The 19,005-nt window shown below is 45.7% G+C and overlaps 1 protein-coding gene across 15 annotated transcripts in view; it reads left to right on the forward strand.

Annotated features, from left to right (window-relative positions):
- The window catches only part of LOC146871394 (26S proteasome regulatory subunit 8), a 368,112-nt gene that overhangs the window by 48,806 nt on the left and 300,301 nt on the right, over positions 1–19,005 (forward strand). For 3 of the 15 annotated variants that reach the window (XM_085651014.1, XM_085651022.1, XM_085651034.1), the window contains exon 1: positions 6,620–6,824. The exons of 4 other annotated variants lie outside the window; for them this stretch is intronic. In XM_085651014.1, the coding sequence (XP_085507140.1) occupies positions 6,627–6,824 (198 nt within the window). In that variant the 5' untranslated portion in view covers positions 6,620–6,626. Of the gene's footprint in view, positions 1–6,606; positions 6,911–19,005 lie in introns of those variants that run through there. 8 more of the 15 variants (XM_085651023.1, XM_085651039.1, XM_085651025.1 and 5 more) reach the window with 6 other exon arrangements.

Here is a 19,005-nt window from a genome sequence, read left to right on the forward strand (position 1 = left end):
CTCGGAGCCCAAAGCACAGCTTCGACGAAGACCAGGAAGATGATGTACCGGCAAAAGTTCACGGTGTCCAGGGGTCACAGTTCCACGTCACCCACGATAGCCACGGGCCTCAGCTTTGCTGTGGACTCAGGGTAGCCTCGGAGAAGTCTGGAAATCCACCTCTGGTGATGCAAAGACTTCGGCATCCGGCGGGACCTTCAGAGTTGCAGACCGGACAGTTGCTTCTTTGGTGCCTGCCAAGCAGGGGAGTCACTCCTTGACCCCAAGGGAGATTTCTTCAGTCTTCTAGTCGAAAAAAATGTCGAAGGTCCAGGATATATGTTACAGAGTTTCGTCCAGGGTAATCCAAAGTCTCAAGGACTGGGTTCCTATACTTATACTAAGATAGGGGGTTGGACATACTCTGGGGACCCACCTATGGGAGGGTTTGGAAAGAGGAGTGGTTACACCCATTTCCTTTGTCCAGTTTTGCGCCAGAGCAGGGGCAGGTAGCCCCTGCAACCGGTTTGAACTGGACTATGCACAGGGACACCAAGTGTACCCCCAGTGCAGGACTTCAAAGCACCAGAGAGTGCTCCCGCCCAGCTCCAATACACATCTGCCTGTCTGGGGAGGTGGTTACACCTCCCTGTGACAGGAAACCTATTGTCCAGGCCTCCCCTGCCGGAGTTTCGGTCAGCAGCAGGAGGCCAGACCTGTGTCTGTGGCAGTGGTATCCCTTTTGTGATGCCAGGGCTCTAGAAAGTCTTTACCGGGTAGACCAGTGTGAACATGTCTCTCCCTCTAGAAGGGTGGAATGCTACCCCCGCCGCCAGAACTGGCGGGGAGGGGGGTAGTATTCCAAAGTGTTTGACACCAAACACGACATGCTTCCGTGCAGCCAGTCCAAAGTTAGCATTTACCACAAGGTTATAATGCATTTAAGAGTATATGGTCAGGCTGCACCACAAACCGCATCAGAGGAGGTACTCCGAACGCTGCAGAGGGGCTCTGCTCATGAAGGGGTACTCTCTCACATAAAAACCAAGCACTCTGCCTTCAGGATTGTTAAGGCCTGCCATAGGAGTGACTTATAGGTTTTATATGTGTGTGCAATGGTAGTGATATAGGTAGCCTATACTACAGTAAGGGGTGCATGCACCACCTTACCCAGGCTGCAGTAGCAGACCTGTGGTGTCATTTTGGAGTGCTTCCCAGGGGTGGCATAATACATGCTGAAGCCCCTGGTAGGCCTCTGAGGTACCTATGCCCTGGGTACATAGTATACCATATACTAGGGACTTATAAGGCACTCCAGAATCCAATTAGAGATGTACCTAATGTACATGGAAACCATTTTAGAGAGGAAGCAGCTAGGCTGGGGTCCTGAATAGCAGGGCCACAGCCAGACTAAGTGAAACCCCAGCAAAAAGTGGGGGTACCCATGTGAAGCAGATCCTACTCTCCTACAGCTCTCATCTTGTGTTATGCTGATTTGGGCAGCTCCAACTAGTGGAGATGCCTGCCCCCCTGTCCTTACCCCAATTTTTGGCTGCAGGACAGGTGGGACTATTAGTAAACAGAGTAGGAGTGTCTATCTCTCCGTGGTACAGCCCTAGGATCGCCAGGAGCTGAGGTGAACCCCTCTATTGAAAATTCTCCATCTTGCTTTGGAGAATTAGGACAAATAGGAACAGGGATGTACCCTCTACCCAAAGGGAGGGGGCACCCAAAGGATGTAGTCACCCTAGGGGGGAGTAGCCATTGGCTACTGCCCCGACCTCAGAAATGCCCTTAAATTTACAATTTCAGGGCTCCCCTGAACCTTGGTCCCCCTTCGGCCTACAAAAAAGAAGGACCGAAGAGTCATGCAGCAGTGGAGAAGAAGACAATGACTGACTTGGCCCCAGCGCTACTGGCCTATCTCCTCCTTCAGCAATCTAGCTCCATGGAACGGGTATGGCCCGCAGCCAACAACCTCTAAGAACTCCAGAGGACCTGTGCTGTCTTCAACAAAGACTCTTGTCTCCCGCGGACACCGAATTTGTCCAGCAAGAAACCAACTCAAGGACTCCTGATCTAGGCAGATCCGCAACACTTGCACCACTCTGCACCAAACGCCCACGGGCCAAGTCCAGGTAGCCCACCGATTCAGTGAAGTGTCCCCGGTGATCCTGACCTGGGATCCAGCGTTGGACGACCTCCCTGACCTCCCCCTCAATGCCTGCAGCCTAAAGGGTTCCCATGACAGCGATTGGATCTGGTGAAAAGAAACCTGATGCCCAAAGACACCCCTTCACCCGCAGCCCCCAGGCCTAGGAGTGACTAACCAATGGTGTCCCGGCATCCCCTCACTATCCAACTTACCTCTCCAGTCGTGGTATTCCTTCGACCATCCTCCCGAATAGAGCCTGCAGCCGTTTTCTTCAATCAAGGATGTCCATTGGTTTCAACAGGGCCCCAATGCCTCCTTTGCACTATTCACCCGGCTGGCTCTGTGCCTCTGGTGGTACAGTCTCCACGCTATTTGGTGGCCCGAATACCTCCTTTGCACTCTTCACCCGGCCGGCTCTGTGCCAACCATTTCTACTGGCCCCAGGTGTCCCTGAAAGTAAAAGAGTTTGTCAGCTCCTGTGTCACCTGTCAAGTCAGAGGCAAAACAGGTATACACCCAAAGCCCCCCTTAATTCTACTACCAGTGGTTGGAGTTCCCTTTGAAAGGGTTGGTATGGACATTGTGGGTCCACTTGAGCCACTCACTACATCAGGAAACAAATGTGTACTGGTAGTAGGGGGTCATGCTACCAGGTATCCTGAGGCAATTCCTTTTAGAACTACTACAGTCCCTGCAGTAGCCAAAGCCCTCATTGGTATCTTTACCAGGGTAGGGTTTCCTAAGGAGGTGGTGTCGGACGGAGATACCAACTTCATGTCTACATACCTGTAACACGTGGGATGAGTGTGGAGTGAACTACAAATTCACTACAACTTACTACCCACAAACCAATGGACTTATTGAAAGATTCAACAAGACATTGAAAGGCATGATCATGGGACTCCCTCAAAAACTCAAAAGGAGTTGGGATGTCCTCTTGTCAAGCCTGCTTTCCGCTTACAGAGAAATGCCACAGAAGGGAGTAGGGTTTCCCCTCTTTGAACTTCTGTTTGGGCATCCTGTGAGGGGACCCCTTTCTCCTGTAAAAGAAGGTTGGGAGCGGCATCTCCATGAACCTAAATAAGATGTTGTGAACTATGACCCAAGCCTACTTTCCAGGATGGCAGAGTACAATGGAAATGCATTCAAAAACCTTGAGGCCAGCCAACATCACTAGAAGCTGTGGTATGACCAAAACGCGGCACTGCTGGAGTTCCAACCAGGGCAGTAGGTGTGGAGTTTGGGGCCTATAGCACCAAGGGCCCTCCAGGACAAGTGGAGGTGCCTTTATCCTATCCTTGAGAAAAAAGTGAGGTCACCTATTTGGTAGACCTGGGCACTAGCAGGCACCCCAAGAGGGTGATCCATGTAAACCACCCAAAACATTTCTGTGACAGGGCTGATGTGTCCATGCTGTTGGTCACTGATGAGGATCAGGATACAGAGAGTGAACCTCTCCTTGACCTCCTCTCTTACAGTCCAAAAGATGGGTCAGTTGAGGGAGTTATGTATTCAGAAACCCTTACTTCCCAACAGCAGGCAGACTGTAGGAATGCCCTGCAACAGGATGCTAAGCTCTTCTCCTTAACCCCTGGACAGACACACTAGTGTATCCATGATGTGGACACGGGAGACAGCTTGCCGGTCAAAGCATAGATCTATTGGCAAACTGACCAAGTTAAGGAGAGCTTCAAAGCTGAAGTAAGCAATATGCTGGAGTAAGGGGCTATTGAGTCCTCTGAAAGTCCCTGGATCAGCCCAGTGGTTTTAGTCACCAAACCTCACCACCAGGGTGGAAAAAGAGAGGTGAGGTTCTGTGTGGACTATATAGGTCTCAATGCTGTCACCAAGACAGATGCTCACCCCATATCCAGGGCTGATGAGATAATAGACAGATTAGGGGCAGCCCAATTTCTCAGCACTTTTGACTTGACTGCAGGGTACTGGCAGATTGGCATGGCCCCAGGAACCAAAGAGAAAACAGCATTCTCCATACCTGATGGGCATTATCAGTTTACTGTTAAGCCCTTTTGTTTAAAGAATGCCTCTGCCACCTCCCAATGGTTGGTAAATCAAGTCCTTGCTGGCTTGGAGACTTTTAGTACAGCATATCTTGATGGTATTGTTGTCTTTAACTCCTCCTGGCAGGATCACCTGGTCTATCTGGGGATGGTTTTACAGGCCATGCAATCTGCAGGCCTAACTAGCAAGGGATCCAATTGCCATATAGGGCAGAGGACTGATATATACTTGGGTCACCTTATAGGCGGAGGCCAGGTGCAACCTTTATAACCCAAGATCCAGACAACTCTGGACTGGGAAGCTCCAACAGCCCAGACCCAAGTCAGGGCATTTATTGGCTTGAATGGGTATTACAGGAGGTTTGTGAAGAGGTATGGATCCATTGTGATCCCTTCACTGAACTTACCTCCAAGAAGATGCCAAACAAAGTAAACTGTACCGTTAGTTCTCAAAAGGCTTTTAAACCCTGAAAGAGGCATGTGCTCAGCACCTATTTTCAAAGCTCTGGACCTAGCACGTAGAGCATTTACTCCAGAGGGAGTCTCGTTTTCCATTACTAGAAGGTCTTAGTAGTTTACTAGGAATATTGATTATCTAACTTTTCTTTTTAATAAGTTGTGCATTGTCAAGTGCTTCAAAGTGTATGATGACTGTACCATGTTATTAAAGGTTGATCCGAAGGGACAATTGTTAATTTAGGAGATGAGGATTATCCTTCCCTATTTTGGATAAGCTATAGGATTAACTTGTATTTGCAATTAATGTTTACATGTTGAGTTATCACAATATTCTGAAATGTATATTGTTTTGAGAAAATTGATGTTAGTGTACATGCACCCATATGTTTTAATAAGGGGGATTAAAGGTATTACAATGTATCTGTTTATATTATAGGATAAGACCAGATGCAAGAGGGAGGGCGTCCATGCCAGAGGTTTAGGACGATTTGCACTACATGTTTGTGGTTACGTTTCCTGTTGGACGGGTTTTGCTGCGGGCGAGGCACTATAGAACCGGCAAAGAAGAAGTATAGGTCCTCGGTTCTGAAAGTCCTGATGGGCTGACAGTTTGTAAAGAAGGAGGTTGTCATATCTAGTTAGCTCTGCTTTCAATACCCTGTCACATTGTCACACAAAAGGCATTAATATGTCACACATAAGCACACTGACAGCCCTGCCAAGTATTTCACCTTTGAATAATGCATTTCTGGTAATTTGCAATGCCTGAGATTGTTACGTCAAATAACCGTGCCCTGAAGTGCAATAAAACTGTGAAATTCCAGTTTCTCGACAAATACTGTATTTTAAAGGCCACAGGATGGCGTGGTATACAATGCGTGGTATAGGGTTCTCAATATGTTATGATGTGGAAATATCCTGCTACCACAGAAACTCATATCTAAGCCATACGAACTTCATAGATTTGAAGACCAAAATACAAAACCACACACTTGCCTAATTAATGTAAAAAAGCACCCTCTGCTCAAACCATAGTATCAAACAAGATGTGGATGTCCAGTTGCAGAAGCTTCTAATTACATGCCAAAAACTTGGTCAGTCTAAACAGCAGTAAAAGGGGGGCCTAATTGGAGATCTATACATGTAGAAGATCCCAGCTGGGGCCCCTCTCACATCCTGTAGTCCACCGCCAGTTCCCTGTTGCAGAGAGGTGAGACAGACTCTATCAAATGATCATGATCTGATCATGCCATTAATTTGATTGATTGCCAGCAAGAGAGGCACAGGCTGGCTAAGGCAGGAAATCTGTTTAATTTATTGTTTCTCTGCAACAGTTGTCTGACCTAGGGTGTGGGCTGTGTCATGCTACTACTAAGTGTGGGTGACATTATACTGTTCGCAAGAAAGTGTCACTCATAGTCATTGAATGTCATTCATAATTAAACCTAAATTATGAAAATGGCACACATAAGCAGTCTGAAACATTGACAGCTATGCACTGAAATATAGAAATGTCTCACATTAGCTTGGCAGCTATGTTAACAGAATTGAAAATTCTTGGTGCGAATGCTAGCAAATGTTTCACTCTGCCGTCTTGTTAGTACATCATGCATTTTTCTTGGAAATTGGAATGCTGCCATTTTTTATTCTATGAAAGCATCCAAATCCACATCAGGTTTAAATTACAGCCACACATTGCGGATTAACCCAATCAACATTAATGCATAATATCAATGGAGCACAAAAATGTCTCTTAACATATTTCATCAAATGATGATAAGTTTAAACACCTTAAAACAAAAAATTCGCTGTCCTTATATTTCATCAAATACTAAATTACACATACTTCACGTCTCACACGACGCGTGAGTGATACTGATTTCAATGCGATATAAAAAAAATGCTCCCACTTCAAAGATGGCCTCCACTGTTACGTACCTTAGGCAGGCGTTTGTAACTTTGGGCTTTCTTTTGTGTTCATCATTTACCATTGTGTTTGAGCTGAACTGGGCATGCGTGGTTTGTGCGATTTATGTTGCCTTCCAAATGTATACGGCGCTGTCACCTCTCACCGGAAGTCATCTCAAATCCAAAGAGACGCTCTACAATATCCTAACGCATGTTCTATGATTCTGCCGGAAATCTGCTGTTCTGTGTTCAAGATGGCTCCTCCCGGGGAGTACAAGATGACGATGGAGGGGCCAGAGCAGGTGAGGAGGACATTTATCCGACGCGATAGTGTGAAAGTATTCACAGCTTTGTCCTCTTCGAGATTCTAACCCGTCCCGAACCCCGAGTGAGTACGAGCCCACGATGCTTAGGCCGGGCCTTGCTTAGCTATTAGGCCGTGGGAACGATGAGACAGCACTCTGTGATGGATCTGGGTATCCGAGGTGCCAAGTCACTCACGGCTTCTTATTTGTGTATATCTGTCTTGAACAGTGATTACAGAATGTTGAGTTTTAAATAAAAGATTGGAGACCATCTCGGCCGCGATGTACATGCCTGTGATAAGTGGGAATTAAGTTTGTTAATACAGCAACAATTGCGAACGTAGTAATCAAGCTGCCACAGTTATATTGAGACTGCATAAATACTCTTGGCAAATCAAGAGGTGCCAGAAATATTACAATTTTAATATTGTTCGATTGGAAAAAATACCTAGTAAAGTACAAAGGCACTCGATGTTGATTCAATATCATTCTGTGATATTGTTTGTCTCCTAATTCTGCAGTCTTTCCGGGATAATGCGGCTGCCCACAACACTTGCGCTTGTTCTTTTGCATTTCAGGATTTACATGTTTTTATTAAGTTGTTGCTGCTACTAATTTAACCCTGGTTCTGATCTACATTGTTGTGGGTTTCGTAGCCCACGAGAGACTTTAGGACATTGCTTCTTATAAAGTGATCGACAAGTAGGGTGTATGTCTAAGAAGATCTTGGAGGTTTGATAAATACTTTAAGATCATTATTAGTGCAAAGGCTTTTATAGGATCTCTTTGAATATTTGTTTCCGAGACTAAAAATGATTAGTACTTTATATGCGTTTTCTATGTAGAATAGCAATTATGGTGGCGGCTGCAACCTTTTTAATTTTAGTAAGATTATAAATAATTAAGTCTCCCAGTTTTCTGTTTTTACTGATTTTAACAGATGGTTACAGACAGAAAAATATATATTTTCCTGTCTATTTATTTTTAAATATGGAAAAATGCAGGAATAGAATTTTCTTATAGACAAGTCTCACTACTGTCGGTAGCTGTGCAGGCTAACGGGTAGGGGAGTTGAAAAAAAAAAGAAATATTTCCCTAATGGTGTTTAAATAACTGCAGCAGTAAAGCTGTTCTATAATGCAAATTCTTTCAGATGACTGTATTGTACTGTAAATAGCTAAGATTTATTGATCTTTTAAACATAAGATATTCGTTGGTTAAATAACGTGGAAATATACCTATTACAGCTTCATTTTTAACATTAAACACCAAATAAAAATACATAAATACAGAAGTCTTATGCTTTAACATCATCGGGCTTATTTTCATGTTTTAGTAAGTTACGTTTACTGAATGATTCGGTGTGACATGACTGACAGTATAATCCTACATCACAAGTAAAAGCTTGATTACATTTGCTGATGATACGCCTTCTTGATGGTTCTGAATATTATTAATTGTACACATTCTGGCTATCAGATTCTTCAATTTCTACATCCGGGCAGTTTTTTAATTCCCAGTGTACATTTTAATGAATTTCAACACATTATTACCAGACTTCTCATCACTTTCATATGGGGATATGGTTGTTATTTGGACTATCTTCTAGAACAACACACTATTGGTTGATTCTATGAACCACAGCTGTATTTTGGCGTTAGAACAACAAATCTTTGAGTAGAATTTGCATTCTTTTTGCCTCTCCTGTGATTTTTAATTTTTTTATTATAATTTTTTTTTTCTATTAGCATTTGAAGTGTCATGGTTCAGGTTTTGCACCATTTTACACTGGGATTTCAGGTAGAGGACTCTCATAGCTAGTGTTTACAGGCTTATGTGCTGAGAGATAACTTGGTAACAAAATGTAACTTAGTAGGTTGCGGTATAATATGAGATGAGAGAACATACTTAATGCTGCATTTATTCAACATACTTGAGCTATGCGTTTCCACATGGATTGTGTGTTAACCTGTCATTTCCTTTGGAGACCAGACTCTCTTGGTTCTCTGCTTTGACTTTTTCAGGTCTTTTTAGGTAGAAGCCTACCAAACATTGCAACTGTATGGTTGCAAAGACAAATTGGGGACATTTTGAAATCTGACCTAGAAATGCAGTCCGCCTGTTGCTTACCATTGGCTTTGTGTTTTGTCACTCACATTTGTTTGCCTTCTATTCACTGGCTTCATTTGATTTAGCTCTTCCAGCTCGTTTTTGTCCTTCCAATGAATTGTATCCCATTTACCACCTCTCTGAATGGCTCTTGCTATTCTTCTACCAGTGCTCCCTTTTCAGGAACTCAATTTATCTTTTTTGGGAAGCACTCCAGGAGAGTGCGTGTGATTACAGCTGCCTTCCTTCTATGCTTCCTCTACCCATATTTGTGTCTCTCTCAAGTGCCTGGGAGGGGCTATCAACGGGCACTGTGTTTAGACTATACCACTAAAGGCAAGGGTCAGTTCCGGAAATAAAATATACACCGGATTTCAAACATCACTCCAGGTGGGACAATACCTCTCATGCCCACCAGCAGGAGGCAATATGGTGTGCTGTGTGGGTGTTGCTCTTAGGTGGCTGTGACACGAGCTGTTGAATGTGTTGTTTATTGCAGATTATTTAAATGGTTTCTGTTGTGTTATCGCACCTACTGACATTTCAAATTGCAAAATAATGTTTTAGGTAGGTGCGCTAAGAATAGCCGGCTGCAAAACAAGTTGATTTTAACCGACAATTAACGCCCAAACACAGTCTCTTAAAATTAAGAAAGTTCTGAGCATCCTTTGAGTAATATTCTGAGTGGGCACTGCCCATCTTACTTCTGTCTAAGCAATCTGTGAACAAAAGAGGGTTAGCAGAGGCCCAGTGCTCATCAAAGCTTTCCACAGAGAGGCAGGAATGCTGCAGGCGGTGGCATACCCAGCCATCTGCGACTTCTGCTGGGGCACCCTGTGAGATTAAATCGGATGGAGGCTGAGGAAGAATTCCACAGAGTGGGTAGGAACAGCCACAACATTGGTAGCGTGGGGAGAGGAGAAGAGAAGTAAGATGTTACATTGTCACAATGTAAAGATTTGTGGCTCATGCGCACATTGGAATTAACAAACGATCGATCAACTTTTTGATTTTTAAAAAAAATGTTATAAGTCAAATTAATTAAAAAATAGACATCAGCTAAAATAAAAGGATATCATCTTGATAAGTTATTTTTGACACACATGCAGTGAGCCGTGCAATGATTTGCATTGCTTAACCGAGTCGCTTACCTGCAAACATGCGGAAGTGAGTTCTGTAATAAAAAGACATGAATGACGTGAAACATAAATACATACAGGAGACAGAATCCTCTTGCCCGTATAAGCCTAATTTGCACATGAAAATAGCAGCGGTGGCTCCTCTACTATGGCAACCCCTCCCTGCTCTCTCCCCCCCCGCTCCAACGAGGATTTGTATGCACTGCCTTCTGTGTACATGTGGGTTTGGCCGGTTGTCTCAGGACGGCCAAACTGACATACGCACTGAAGCGGTCTCCAACCCGATATGCGTTGCCGGGTTGGAGACAGCAGGCACAGGCCCCAGTCTCACTGGGAGCGCAAATTAAGGGCGTTCAGGCCAATTCTGACTCTGCTTTCGTGCTGCATGAAAGCAGCATCCGGATTGGCGGCACAGGAATCTGGGAGCCTGATGAGTGCAATGTAGCTGGTGCAGGTAATTTCTTATTTTTTTTCTTTCTGTCAGTGTCTCATCGTCCCCGGGCTTCAACTCTGCCCTCACACCAGCCGCCACTAGTAGCGTAGTTCCTGTGTCCTTGAGTATATTTGTGAAACCAATCTCCTCGGGGAATCTATGCGAACCAGGGTGGAGAAAGAAAGTACCTCCGGGGGTTCCAGTAACTCATCACCTAGTAAATCCCGCAGTGCGCTTCTAGGTCTAAAATAGTGGAATGTGGTTAGGGGGGATGGTGGCGGGTCAGTCAACAGGTCGGTCCAGTCTTTACCTGCCCCATCACTAAAGAAGGAGCCTATGGTGTCCATTCCCAGGGAGTGTAGAGCCGCTATAATTTCTGGCGAGGTGAGGAGTAGGAGCCACGCACACCATGCAATGGGAGTAAGGGGAGAGTATAATATGGAGAGGGTTTGCCGGTTAAGGAGTTTATGCCTGGCTTGTGTGGTGGCATTAATCGAATCAAGGATCCCAGTGATTCGACGCGGCGTATGGAACAGTGCAGTCACTAAAGGAGCAGGAGCTGTCGTAAGTCGTTCTATGTGTAGATGAGGAGGGGGGTGGTCTGTTGATGTAGCCAGCAGGGATGTGGAATTCCTATAGCCCGACGCCCGGGACATATTGTTTGGGTTCAAGGGCAACAAGTTTTCATGTGTATTTTGTCCTTGGGACAAGTAGGCCCAACCCCCTACAGCACAAACCCTTTGGCTGCCAGTTTACTGTAGCACATTCTGGATCAGGAAAGGGCAATGTCTGCAGTTAAGGTAATATTTGTGTCCATGTGTTAAATGCTGTTCAAGCTTGTATTTATGGTTCATTAATGCAAAGCCTTTATTAACCCCTTCCATGCTCATGACGGAACGGTTCCGTCATGAGCATCGGTTGAGCTGTGCTCATGACGGAACCGTTCCGTCATGGCCCCGCCCGCACTCGAACCCTTCAGCACCGCGGAGGAATCCGCGCAGCGCTGAAGGGGTTAATAGGGTGAGCACTAAAAGTAAATGTTGTAAGCTCGGCCTGCACTACTGACGGTGGTTCCAGTATAAATGTGTACACACGTTTTCAAAGTTTAGTAATATGAGGCTATGTATAATGTTCCCAGAATGCTCTCTGATTATATGCAAATATTTGCAGAAGCTTGAAAGCAAGAGTGATTATTCTTTGCTTTCAAAATAAAATGTTTACAAAAAAACGCAAGTAGGAAAAAATACCTTTTGACTACTGTAAGATTTTAGATACCATGTCTTTGCTGCATCATTTAGTAACATGTTGATGTATGCTTGTATTTCCCAAAAATATTCATAATGGAAAAGCAGTGTAACCAGTTTAAATATGATTGTGGGAAACAAAAATTAACAAGCATTGGCAAAGCCAGTAGGTCTGAAATTGGTGGTCAGCCTTTTGGTTTTGTCAATGCGTGACTTGTTTAGGCATAGTTTTTGTAAAACCCTATCGGTGTGGGAGCTGCTGGGCCCTCACCATTCTAACAAGCATTGGCAAAAGCAAAAATTGTTTTTGGTCTCAAAAAGCACACATTGCCACAGCAGTTCAGGGCACTGAACCAAATTACTTTGAGTGCCAATATGCTCCTTGTAAAAGAGCCGAATACGGTCACTTACAGTGAAGCTAGCAGATCGAGAGAGACAGAATTTTATTAAGCACAAAAGGTCATGGTTGGCGTCAGGCCTAATTAGAGGCCCAATTATTAAAGAAAGTCTCAAAAGTACATCCATGGTATATATGCTTGCATTAAGTGCATATATACAGTTTCCGTGAATTCACAATAATTTACAGAAGTAGGCCAAGAAATAGTACTCCTAGAAAATATTTGTGAACTGCATTTTAGCATGAGCAAATGTGCATGTGTAGATTTGCTTGTGTAAAAATCTGAATGTTTTAAGTTCACTTTTCCTCCAACCACTTTTTTTCCCAACTCTGGAAGATGTTTTACATCTGCCCCTGTCAGGAGTACATTTCCAACCTTTTTCAGTACGGGAAAAGATTAGAAAAGAGTTGGTGCAAACCTTTAAAACACGCAAGTTAGTAGGTTTGCACAGACTCAAAAGGGCATTCCAACCCTTGAACTATTGCTTACCACTACCTTCAGCCCCTGTATGTAGACCTGCAAAAACGTAGCAACATAAGGGAATTGCTAGTATTCAACCCTACTATGGTACGAGCCCTGGCATAATTAGCGAGGCTATATCAGAACTCTTATATAATGAGATTGCTGCAGTAATTTGTCGCCGCATTACATGGCACAAAAGGGACAAGTGGATTTTGTTACATGACAAGTAGATTTATGAAGCAACCCGCCCCATGGACAAGTAGACATTTATTAAATTCCACACCCCTGAGCCAGTAGTATGCGTGTGAGGCTTGGGCAGCCTGGTAGTAGAGGTCAAGGTCTGGGGCTCCAAGCCCCCACATGGAGTATGGGAGGACGAGGAGCTCCCAACTCGCACATGGCTGTTTATCGGCCCAGGCCAGTTTAATTTGTAGCGTTCTAAGATGTTTGAAGAAGTGGGCTGGTAGGACCATTGAGATATTAAGGAACAGGAAAAGAAATCTGGGAAGGACCACCATTTTCATTATGAAAATTCTGCCTAAGAGGGAGTGGGTAAGACTAATCCATCTCGCAATATCTTCTTCTAATTTAGTAATGGCGCGGTCATAATTTTCCCTGAACACTAGGTCAGAGTCTGTGTGTATTTGAATTCCCAGATAGCGTATTGGGTCAGTAGACCACCTTAAGGGAAAGTCTAAATCTTAAGGAAGCGTTGCTGGGGTGAGAGGAAATATAACAGTTAATTTTCAAACCTGAAAACTCTCCAAATCGCACTATTTCGCGTAAGACTGGGGACTCATCTTGGGCTGGGTCACAAACGTATAGGAGGGTATCGTCCGCATAAGGTGAAATTATGAGGTTGTTCCTCAAGGAATCGGATTCCCCTATAGCTGTGGTATTCTTGCGATGCGCAGGCTAGTGGCTCCACCACCAGGGCGTAGAGGAGCGGGGAGAACGGGCAGCCCTGTCTGGTACCTCTGGATATCGCCAGGGGAGCGGTGGCCATGTTACCCACCCGCACTCGGGCTACGGGGCTCATGTATGAAGTGTTGACTAGGTGTAGCAAAACGCTTCCCAGCCCCATTCGTTCCAGGGTTAACAACATGAAATTCCACTCCATCGAGTCAAATGCTTTTTCAGCATCCCAAAAAATTGCGGCAACCTTGGTGTCTGGTTTAGTGTGTTGGATTGCTCCAAACACTGTACGCAAATTGTGCGCAAGCGTGCGTCCTGGTATAAAGCCAGCCTGTTCCGGTCCCACAAGTGTTGGCATCAAGGGGGCCGGATGATTCGCCAATACTTTAGCAAAAACTTTAGTGTCTATGTTCAATAACGAAAGTGTTCGGTAGGAGGAGCAATGCTGCGGGGGTTTCCCGGGCTTCAAAATGACAACCAGGAGAGCCTCTCGCATCGTAGGGGGCATGGAGCCTCCCTCCGCTTCTCCTCAAAGAGTGTTAGTAAGTGAGGGGTAAGGGGTTCTTTAAAATCTTTGTAGAACCCCACCGTAAGTCCATCTTGCCCTGGCGCTCCACCGGAGCTCATTGTAGCCAGTGCGTCATGTATTTCCCACCCATCAAGTGGACGCATCAGGTAAGCCCTGTGTTCGTCCAATAGCCAGGGCAGCGTAATATATTCCAGATAATCTAACATGTCAGACAGTGCGTTGTGGAACTTAGCTTTGTAGAGGTCAGCCTAGTATAACCAAAAGCACTCTGCCACTTTATCAGCAATCGCTTCACCCGCGTCTGCAGTTAATGCTATGGGGTGGAAAGCATTACGTCGACCTTTCATGAGATTCGCCAGGGCTGTGCCAGGCCGCTCCCCCCTCACCGTATGTCCTTGCTACTGCTTATTAACCTTGTAGCTTAACCTCCCTATCCGCCTCAGTGATATTCCTCCAGTGTAGACTTAAGGGTTTCCAGCAGTGAGGGGTCGTTCGTTTCTTGCGCTTCCCTTTCCAGCCTAGCCAGGGTTTGTTCTAAGAGAGACAGTCTACCCCTAATAGATTTCAGTACCCCCGAATGTTTAGAGATTGCAATGCCTCGGACATATACCTTAAAGTTCTCCCAAACTGTGGTGAAGAGCGAGACCAACCCCAGTTGGTAGTGAAAAAGGTTTCCATGGCCTCCAACATTTCCGCCCTAAAAGCCTCATCTAATAATGCGTAAGGGGGAAAGCGCCAGGTGAAGGGAGTGGGGACGCTTGGCAGGAGTAGCTAATATTAGTAGCAGGGGGGAATGGTCGGTGTAAGTACGGGGAAAGACCTCACAGTCTCGGATATTACATCTAAGCGATCCCGTCAGAAACCAGTAGTCAATTCTGGTATGAAGATTATAGGGTGCAGAATAATGCGTGTTACCACCCGCCGCAGTCGAGCGGGAGCGCCAGATATCTACCTTATCAGCTCTGTCAGGGCGTCCAATATTGCCTCGGCAGTCAGGGAGCAGAGTCGTGGCGGTACACCGGAGCGATCTAAGTCGGGATTTAGTACACAATTAAAGTTGCCCCCCCATATCTGTGGTATGTCAGGCAACTGTCGTGCCAAGGTCAACAGGTCGTGGAAAAACTGCGGACAGCCGTGATTGGGGCCATATACATTAATAATTATGTGGTCTGCACCTTGATACCACATATCTGCCATTGGCATCTGTATGTAACTCTTCTAGGGTGGGTCGGGCTGTGGGATTAATCCAGGTGAGGACCCCCACGAGCGTGTGTAGTGAAGCCCGCAGCATGGAATGCGCCGCGGATCCTGCCTCGGGTCTGCGGGATACTTGCGACGGGGAGGTGCGTTTCTTGCAATAGCGCTATGTCAATATGATGTCTATTGAGATACAACATGACTTTCCTAAATTTGTGCTGATCATTGAGGCCTCAGCCCATCCTCTATGTCATGTAGTAGAGAAATGTGAACGGTGCAGCCATAGTGTCCACCCGCCCTCCGGTGATCATATCGGTTACAGGGTGCTGTCTTCGTGTGTCCCCTAGTTTGTGTGTCTCGTACCAATGTAACCTAGTGATCCAAAAAGACAAAAGCAAAAAAACTAAACCGAACACAGCAATCCCCTCCGCCCCCCACCCACACCATTTGAGCACAGTCAAATCTCCCCCCCTCCCCCCCTTTCCCTTAAGAAAGTGTGGTAACAAGCCATGTAACACGAAGGGGCAGATGTTACCCAGGCACTACGAGTAACCGTCAGCATAAATCCACATTATAATAAACATAACTAGGCAATCAAACCCTGAAAACGTCCATCTAAATCATTGAGCATTGTAGGAGATCAGTGCAACTGTCTATGTTCAAATAATATAAATCAACTCCACAGGTTTGAACCCTAAAATATAACAAAGACCAAATTTGTCATGTAATAAGGCGTTACACCCCCCCCCCCCCCCAGAGCATTGAATCCCCAAATACTTGCAGAAAGACCAAGCGGCTGCTTCCCCACGCAAGTTCCTGAAGGCACTTAGAGTGAGCAGTCCTGTCGACTCGGGGACAATTAGGGCAAGCCTGACTGTGAAGAGTAACTGTGGATCAGATTCCAAAAAGGGCCTTTCACAGTGTAGATGACTGTCATTGTCCTCAAGGGAGCAATGCGCCTGTCGCCACAGCGGAATTCTCCTCCGCTGCATCTCGTTTCGACTTCTTGAGTAGATCTTTGAGTGCCTTCTGCAGCGTTTTCGGGTCTGTGAAAATGCGTGAGGAGCCGTCTAGAGTCGCCCTCAATTTGGCTGGGTACAGCATGGCGTAGGTGATATTGTGATCTCTAAGTTGCCGTTTGAGGGGGAAAAATTGGTGTTGTTTCTTGTACTCTTGCTGTAAAGCCCGGGTAAAGCAAGATTGCTGAATCCTCGTATCGGCATTCTCCCAGGTCTCTGGCACGTCGCAGGGCCGAGTCTCTATCCCGATAGTTAAGCAGTTTGGCTATCACTTGGCGCGGTTGGGCACCCAGAGATTGACGCGGCCCCAGTGAGCGATGGTCTCTTTCGATCACAAATATGTCTGAGAAAGTCTCGCGACCCAGCAAGGTGATAAGTAACTTTTCTATAAATTGTTCCGCGTTGCCCATTGGGGTGGACTCCGGAAGGCCTGTGATACGAATATTACTTCGACAGGAGCGGGCTTCTAAATCTTCTGCTTTATCTTGCAGGGAGGTGAGGGCTTTAGCTAATTGTCTCTGTGCCAAATCTGTCTCGGACAGGGCCTCTTCGATCTCTGTGACCCTACGTCACATCTATTCGTTCCAACATCCTGTCCATGCGATATACCAGGGAGTCGATCTTCCCATCCATCGTCGTTCGACTTTTCTGCATGGTTGCAAACATTTGTTTGACCTCTCCCGTTTCTTCCTCCGAGTTGTCCGCATGAGTGTCTGCGGAGCGCGCCCTCTTCGTTTCTTTAGTTTTGGTGCGCTTGGCGTCGAACGGAAGCTTAGTCTGAGTTTTGTCTACCCTGCCCATAGTGCTGATCGTGTACCAGGAAAGAGTGAGTCCATATATCCTGGTCTGTAGCAGGTGAGCAAGGCGGTCTGGCACAATTGACGTTCGCGTTCCGGAAGCGCTTAGTTAGGGCCAAGGAATAGGTCCACCGATAGTCCAGAGGAAGGAATCGGGACCTGTACGCCGTGGCGGTCTGAGGGGGGCAAGCGATAACTGGGTGCACGCAGTCAGATTCCCCCTGTGTGGAACTAGAAAGTCGTCCAGCTCAGCAAACTCCTGTAGAGCAGCCCGCGTTCGAAGAATGAGTCGCAGGGGCCACCATACCAAGCTGTAAGGTGCAGGCTGCAAGGGGGCGCCCATTGCGAGAGGTGACCGGGATGTTGCTGCATCCTCCGCGTTCAAGCGATTAGCAGGTGCACGAGGCCTAGATCCCCTCACCTCGGATGCATCGTGGAGGGTCTGGAGAAGCCGGGTATCAGGCCTGGTGGCGCAGAATCGTCTCAGGCAAGCAGTCCCAGGGGTCCACTCAGCAGGCCGTAGACCTGACAAAAATCAGTTGGAAAAGTTAGTGCCCTGAAGTAGGTGGCAACATGTTTAGTAGACCATATTGGAATAAGATTGTTAAATGGCAGGGAAGCAACTGAAGCTTGATATGTAGGATGATATGATACTCTGTAAGGCACTCTTGTAACAGGCAATGGGTTGGAGTTTGTACTTAATCTTTCTTTTTACTGTGTGAATATTTAAACTTTTAATCTATGCTCTTTGTAAATTATATTGTAACTGTTTTTATTTGCAACTGATTGTGTGTGTTTTTTTTTTTTTTAACCCCAAAACACGTACATTGATTCAGTCCCTGTTAATAGATTTGGCTTCCTGTTTAAAGACGCAACATGTTATATGGTTACTTTTTATTGATTACTCTTAGCTAGGTGTGTTGGAACATTTAAATAGGCTGTGAACCCTCAAAAGATAACTGTGCCGAAGAACAAACATTACAGAAAATTGGGGCAAGACATTTCTGGTGATGTGGAGGACATGAACTGGAAACAGCATTGATCTGGGTCGTCATGGAAAAATCTTGATCCAGGGGGGCCCCCAATTATTTCACTTTCTTCTACGGAACAGGAAGCAGCCCGTACAAGAGCAGAGTCCCATCAGGCTTTGATTAGAAAGTAATTGTCTCTACTCTGTTGGGTGGCTGATAACCACTTTTTAAATTCCAGAGTGGAAGGATAGTCTTCCTTTCAAGAAGGATGATAAGCTGAATATTGGTGGTGTACAACATCATCTTACATCCAAAGAATGAATGTAGTGATTTCAACATAGTGTCAGTATTTCGACTAACTGACACCATACTGTGGCAAAAACGGCAGAAAGGTCCTGTAGAATGACTTCTCTTATCCCCACCGTTAAGGATGGCTCTGATGTTACTCACACCATTTGCAAACAAAGTTTCCATCCCACTTCCTACCTGACTGCTTAAGTGCCAGAAGATCTGAGATTAGTTATTAAAGTATGGTTTAAAGGGAACCTTATTCAAAATAGAGTTAAAGGGTGGCAAGATAAATACCATGTCAAAACCCCAAGGAAAACCTAATAGAATTAATACAGCAACAGGGATATTCTACATCAGAGGGTGCTCTGAGTCAGCAGTGATCTGCTGTGTAAACTGTATTTAATAGGGACTGTGCACTTCGGTTTTTGGCCAGGAGAGGGAGTAAAGTTTTATTCAAACAGTATTGTTAAAGGACAAGTTTGTTAGGCCCTTACCTGCTGAAGTCCAAAGTGTGGATTGAGCCTGGCTGTCTCCTAGGAGATTTCTGAATAGAGCAGCTCCCCAGTCCCAGAGCCGCCAGCAGACCTAGGACTGCCGATTGGTTTTCCCCAGCTCCAAGGAAATCTGAGTCCTCCTCTCACACCTGGCCAGGCCCCTTAAGTCTTTGCTGGGTG

The sequence above is a fragment of the Triturus cristatus genome, chromosome 1_1, assembly GCF_964204655.1.
Source record: "Triturus cristatus chromosome 1_1, aTriCri1.1, whole genome shotgun sequence".
Taxonomy (NCBI): domain Eukaryota; kingdom Metazoa; phylum Chordata; class Amphibia; order Caudata; family Salamandridae; genus Triturus; species Triturus cristatus.